The 7,308-nt window shown below is 34.9% G+C and overlaps 1 protein-coding gene across 1 annotated transcript in view; it reads left to right on the top strand.

The window, feature by feature from the left end:
• The window catches only part of LOC106471598 (acetylcholine receptor subunit alpha-like), an 83,633-nt gene that overhangs the window by 60,824 nt on the left and 15,501 nt on the right, over positions 1–7,308 (top strand). The window contains exons 3-4 of the mRNA XM_022400215.1: positions 600–709; positions 5,724–5,904. Coding sequence (XP_022255923.1) covers positions 600–709; positions 5,724–5,904 — 291 coding nt within the window. The remainder of the gene's footprint in view (positions 1–599; positions 710–5,723; positions 5,905–7,308) is intronic.

The following is a 7,308-nucleotide window of genomic DNA, read 5'->3' as shown; positions in this document are numbered from 1 at the left end:
AAGTTCATGACGTGTTACTAGATCACGTGACTTCTGCTGTCGTAACAAATATTTTGTAGGTTACCAAGTACTAAACGATATTTTATCATGTGAAGTCAATGTTTTATAGGTTACCATGGTTTCCAACACTGAAATGATCAGGTACTAAGCGCTATTTTATCACTAGGGTATAGCCCGTCAAAAATGACGGGGCAATTATTACCACCCCCACCCCATAGAATACCTTAATATCACATTTCATAGCTAACTGAAATACATAAATTTTGCAAAATCAGGCTTCACCAACAAAGAGGCAGAAAAGTGCAGTTAAAACGTCGGTAAATTCCTTTGTGAGCCAATCAAAATTAAGATCATTCATGAGATGAATTCGTAGCGTATTTATTGAATAATTACTGGTAAAAATCAGTTAGATTAATAACTTCTAATACATCGAAAAGCCAGTGCGTTTTGGTAACACTATATTCCAACAATGGCTTTTATGTCTGTTGCTTAGCAACAAAAGTATAACCTAATATTGTTGTTATGATTTCCAACACTGAAGTGATCTATTACTAAGTTCTATTTTATCTTGCGAAATCAGTGTTGTGGCTTTGTTTCAGTACTGGGAAGACTACAAGCTTAGATGGGATCCAAGAGAATACGGAGGAGTAGACATGCTGCACGTGCCTTCTGACCACATTTGGAGACCTGACATTGTTTTGTATAATAAGTAAGTTTATCATTATATTTGTCCCTGCAATTAATGTTATAAAACTTATTGAACTGTATTCATTCCCGTTTTCTTAATGAGAGTTTTAATTACTTTCATACGACACAATAACTAATAACATGCACTAATTTTAACTCTGTGAAAAATGATTTTACTCAGGAACACTTAAGGTAACGTATGCTATATAACTTTTTATTGTTGCTTTCATTAGCATTATCGGTTAGACTGTTTAGTGACAAACATCTTACGTCATTATTTTAAAGACAAGATTTCAATAATAGGATAATAGGAGAAGAAATAAAGAGGCTTGTTTTCCACAGGAACTCGGTAGCTCAAAAGTAATGTAGACGTAACAGTGGCTCAGCGGTATGTCTGTCGACTTACAACGCTAAAAACCGGGTTTCAATACCCGTGGTGGGTACAGCACATATAGCCCATTGTGTAGTTTTGTGAATAATTAAAAATAAACAATCAGACGTAACAGTATAACACCTTACATTATGGCAGTTTAAATATATTACATATTACATGCACATAATTCAAGGACAAGTAACCTATTGGTCCATCTAGGCCATCTCATACATTAAACTAAACTTTAAAATGAAAATAAAACATTCAAAGGCAGCGCTTATCATTCAAATATTTATCAATTTTTCCCTTAAACTCTATTAACTTAATCACACCCATAACATCCATTCCAAAGGCCAACCACCCTGTTAGAAAAATAAAACTGTCTTAGTTCAAGATGCTTCTACCCTGCCAGAATATTTATTTTTGTGCACCCTAGTTCTAACATTCACACCATCAAGTACGAGAAAATATGACACATCAACACCATAAATTCCCTTAACAATGCCAACAACGGGTATTGAAACCTGATTTTTAGCGTCGTAACCCCGCAGACTTACCGCTGAGCCATTTTCCATAATGAAAATTCTATGAGTATTACAAGATATAATATTCATGCCTAGAATAATTTGATTAAAATTATGTGCACAATATTTTAAGACCCGACGTGGCGAAAAACTCGGCCCTGATATGTCAACGCCACTTTTTTTTTATTACTGATTTGAAAACTGACTACTTTTACGCTTTCTATTGTAGATAAATAGGCATCGTAGGTACAGTGCGTGAGGGTAATGGATCACAAAGACGACAAACGTGGCACATGTGGCACGTTCCTTTCTTTCTTTCAACTATTCGTTGGTAAAAAGAGTAGCCCAAGAGTTGGCGGTGGGTGTTGATGACTAGCTGCCTTCCCTCTAGTCTTTCACACTGTTAAATTAGGGATGGCTAGCGAAAATAGCCCTCGTGTAGTGTTGCGCGAAGTTCAAAACACTTCAATCAGCATAAACTGCTTACATTACTCAACCGGTTTTAGGCTTACCTTTGACTGCAGTAAGGTAGGAAGATATCAGGGTGTAACAGGCTGAAAATGTGGCAGTTATGGCAGTCGAAAAAGCAATAAAAAGTCAACATCCTGTTATATTATCATACGATTTATTTAAGTATAAATGGTTTATCTTCTAATTGCGGCATGCCACCTTTAATCTCAATTTTGAAATACCGAGGAACCAAAAGACATGTTGGCCCCACTCAAAATTATTGGAGCCAAACCCCTGCCACTACTTCCTACTCCATTAAACTGAGATGGATTTTTGTTGTTGTTGTTTTATTACAAAACTACACAATGGACTATCTGCGCTCTGTTAACCGCAAAGTATCAAACCCCGGATTTTAGCATAGTACCGCTGGCCGACCATGGAACACTACGATGCAATATCCACTTCTTTTCTGGTTCTCACGTAAGAATTTTCAGAATGTAAATGAAATTAACTGCTTTCAAATTCAGCAGGTTCATTGTTCGCCATTTTGGAGAGGCGGGATGTTTTGTTTGTTTGTTTTTGTTAAGCACAAAACTACATAATGGACTATCTGTGCCGTGTTCACCACAAGTATCGAAACCTAGTTTTTAGCGATATGAGCCATCAGATTTACCGCTGAGCCACAGGGGGAGGGGGCACCAGCTGGAATTCACATTATATCACCATCATCCCTCTTTTGATTATTATCTTACACAGAAAAAATTTTCATGAAATACGAGTTTGTATAACTGAAAGCCATGATAGGCTGCTTCAGATAAAGTTATCTAATTAAACTTGCACATTCTTACTAAAGTACATAAGAAATCCTTTAAAATGGACGTATTTTGTGTTCGGATATTAATTCAGGCTCATAAAGTGGATGTATACTAGAAAAAACAACATGTTTATTATTTTCAACTCAAGCGATTTCTGAAATTTCGACATGAAGCTTGTGATTTGAATGATTAATAACAATAATGACAAAACATGGAACATAAAACCCCTCTTATACATCTATTTGTGTTCTTAATATAAAGAGCTACCTTACTTTCTTCGAAAGGGGGCCAAAGGCTGCCTGGGGGGGGATCAAGTATTTTAACCACTCGCACCACTATATAGTAGTGTATTGTCTGTCAGTCAGTCAGTAGACGCTAAAATGACGTCAAGTAAGGAGTGCTTAACGTTGCAATTTGTACTTTTGTGACGTCAGTAAAACGTGAGCATGCCATGAATCACGAGAAGAATTATGCACTCTCTAGGCTACAACACAACATGACACACGAACTTCAAAAGGAATAAATAAAAATATATGTTACTCATAATTTTCGATTTATTTACTCTTTAAACAAAACACTTTCGGTGACCCTGTGGAAATACATCTAGTATAGAAAAATAAAGAAATATGTACATAATTAGTTTCACAAATGTATTTAATTGGAAACTTTTGTGTTTGTTTTCAGTAGACTGCCGTGAGCACTTGAATTATAGAGAACAAATCTCGTTCATTAGAAGTTCTCTGAGGTACTTGATTTCATCTGATCCTATGATCTTGATCAAGGTCAAATAGTCGTGCTACAAGAAATGTGCTCAACTTCTGTGATTACCTACCTTTTTATGTGTGCTTGCACTAAATCAAGTTTGATTTTGCCCACAGACTATCGTACGTTTTGAATTGAATAATGACAAACATAAGTTTGGACATCGTTCTAAGTATGGAGTCCGGCGTATGAAGTAAATACTGTGGATATTAAAAAAACGGACATCTTTCTCAAGTTTAACCACTTCCATATAATTCATGTAAAAAAAACAAAAAAAACAAAACAATCGTCACTAATGGCCTTGGTACAGTATTCCTAATACTGATATATTGGAAAATTGAATCCAGTCATATAAAGCTTCCTGTAATGTGTTTAAATGTAAAAGGTAGGTTGCCCAAATGAGACGCTCAGAAGTTCGTAATGAAAAACTTAATATTGCGAAGGGTTTTAAAAAAATGAGTCGGAAACTCTTTTATTTGGATTTTTTTTTCTTTCTTTTACAATTTTAGCAGCTTATTTTGTTTCAACGTTTTGAAAGAAAGAAATATGTTTCACAGTCACTGTAAAAACTGAGGAAAAGACAAAACAAAACCTAGCGAGTATATTAAGTTTTTATCTGAGAATATAAAGCAAAAGCAGCGAGATAGCCTACTTTAAGGTACAATATTCTCTAAATATCGACACTGAACGAGAAATCAGCTCTAAATTTTTAATTACATAAAGACATCTGTATTTAGATTGATATAACATAATGTGTCACAATTATATGATATTTCCTCTCATTCTCTCGTGAGCCGGAGAGCAAGAAAGTTCTAAAAACAAATCACAAGAGTCATGCTTTCAATACTCCTGCATTGTATTTTTTTTCTCTTTGTGTAATGTTACTTCTCACTATATCTTTAATAAAATAACTTATAGCTGCACGTCAGTCCGCATCTCACCTAGCGGACAGAACAAGCGTTTCAATCAAACACTACTTTTCAATTAGAAGCACTAGAGGTCTCTAGAGTCCAGTTGCTAGAGTAACGAGCACGTGGAAATAAATTATTGAACCTCCTTAATAATGTAAATTACATCCGTCGACCCAAGATGTTTGTAATCTAATTGTATGGTGTCACTTTTCTTTTCTATTTCTCGTTAGACATTAATATAACCTGATAACGTTCGGTCGCAGAATGGTATTGTTTCAGAATACGTCAAGCTCGAATGGGTATGCAAATCGTGTTCTTCAAACAAAACTTGTTCAAATTCGAAAAGTTACTTAAAATAAGAACTCGGAAAATTTTGTCCTTACCTGTAGATGGCGTTACTGCCCCTGAATTTTCATAGTAATATGGACCTATTAAGAATGAAGCGTGCTGAATACTTTGAAACAACTATGAAATTATCAAGGTTAAGCAAGCGTAAAACAATAATTAAATCGTCTCTTAAGAAAAATCTTACGTAATATTCAATAATAATACGATGCAAGTTATAAATCAAAGCAATTAATTTGGTTTATGTTTATTAATCCCCTGCGCCCCCCAGTGGCACAACGGCATGGCTGCGGACTTACAACGCTAGAAACCGGGTTTCGATAACCATGGTGGGCAGAGCACAGATAGCCCACCGTGTAGCTTTGTGGTTAACTTTTAAACAAACAGATTAATCCCCTATCTAAGATTATGCTACGAAATAATAAAGACATTTTAATATTTGAGACAATGTTCATTTTCTTCTCCAAAATTACTTCTAGACTTGTTTTTACTACTTAATCAATCGATATCTATTATGTTTAAAACAAATGAAAAAGTTGAGATTTATTTCGTGTAGTAACACTAAAGTCTAAGATTATGACACAAAAACTCACCGAGAACATTTTACAGCATAGAAGTTTGTTTCCTTGCTCAAATGAAAAAGTTGAGATTTATTTCGTGTAGTAACACTAAAGTCTAAGATTATGACAAAAAACTCACCGAAGACATTTTACAACATAGAAGTTTGTATCCTTGCTCAAATGAAAAAGTTGAGATTTATTTCGTGTAGTAACACTAAAGTCTAAGATTATGACAAAAAAAAACTCACCGAAGACATTTTACAACATAGAAGTTTGTATCCTTGCTCAATTTTCAGTGCTGATGGAAACTTTGAAGTGACTTTAACCACGAAGGCCCAGGTAAACTACAGAGGGCTCATAGAATGGAAACCCCCGGCCATCTACAAAAGCTCGTGTATCATAGACGTGGAGTACTTTCCATTCGACAAACAAACCTGCGTGATGAAATTCGGATCCTGGACGTATGATGGGTTTAAAGTAAGCTAAGAAAGTAAATTACTTTACTTTTATTGATTACTAGTTGGAGTATCCGTCCGTTAGATGGGTGAAGTAAAAACTCGTTTGTAACGAAGGATAAGAAATTGTGCTTCTATTTTTATCTTAACATAATAAACATTAAACGTGCAACAAAAATACATAAGGGTCCCAGTACTGAAAAGAAAGACACACTGTTTTCAAGAATTCTGTCAATATGAAATTAGATGTGGGTCCAAACCCCCTCATGTCATCCTGTATCATTGTGCCAAGCTGTGCTGACTTGGTAGTTTCCCGAAATTAGATATGAAATGAAATGGGGGTTCACTCCACCATTTAAATTATCTTGGGGGCCACCAAATTCCCTCATGACCTTCCCCGTGTCATCCTGTATAACTGTGTCAAGTTTGGTGCTAATTGATCAAGAAATGTGGAAAGGTATAAGGAACAGATACACACACACACACACACACACACACATGTTGACGTTTATTGATATAGAATATATCAAAAGTCGCGTTCTTTCACTATGATTTAAGGGGTTTAAAGCAAGATTAGGATATAGATTTTTTGTTTAAGTTTTATTTACTGTAACAGTTAAAAATGCACGTTCTTACACTGTAACTAAGATGAGTTATAGTGTAAATTGTTTGATACTCCTGTGTGAACGGTATAACTCAAGAGTTTCATCTAATGTTGATCATATTTAGTACAAGGGGTAAGTGTACCCCATTTACTAACTTATTAACCTTTAGTGAAAATAAGTTAAAAGTCAAGGTCATGTGGAAGATAAGTCACGTAACTCAAAAATTTCGTCTGATTTTTATCAAGTTCGATACGAATCAATTGATTAACTTTTGGTGGATGTAGTTCAAAGGTCAAGGTCGACTGAAGCTTAAACACTTTTTAATATTGGCAGCAAATGTGATTTAGAAAAAAACGGCCAAAACTCGAGAACAAATTGAGATAGAAAGAAAATCTTGGTACCTATAATTACATTTTTGAAACCGAGGAAACTGTCCGGTGTACATATTAGGTTGGTATGAGAGATAAAAAGATAATCTTGGTACCTGTAATTACATTTTTGAAACCGAGGAAACTGTCCGGTGTATATACTAGGTTGGTATGAGAGATAAAAAGATAATTTTGGTAAATATAATTACATTTTTGAAACCGAGGAAACTATCCGGTGTATATACTAGGTTGGTATGAGAGATAAAAAGATAATCTTGGTACATATAATTACATTTTTGAAACCGAGGAAACTGTCCGGTGTATATACTAGGTTGGTATGAGAGATAAAAAGATAATCTTGGTACCTATAATTACATTTTTGAAACGATAAAACTGTCCGGTGTACATACTAGGTTGGTATGAGAGATAAAAAGATAATCTTGGTACCTATAA

This window comes from Limulus polyphemus, unplaced genomic scaffold, assembly GCF_000517525.1.
Source record: "Limulus polyphemus unplaced genomic scaffold, Limulus_polyphemus-2.1.2 Scaffold4723, whole genome shotgun sequence".
Classification (NCBI taxonomy): domain Eukaryota; kingdom Metazoa; phylum Arthropoda; class Merostomata; order Xiphosura; family Limulidae; genus Limulus; species Limulus polyphemus.
The sequence above is the reverse complement of the archived record's forward strand: the minus strand, read 5'-3'. Positions and strand labels throughout refer to the sequence as shown.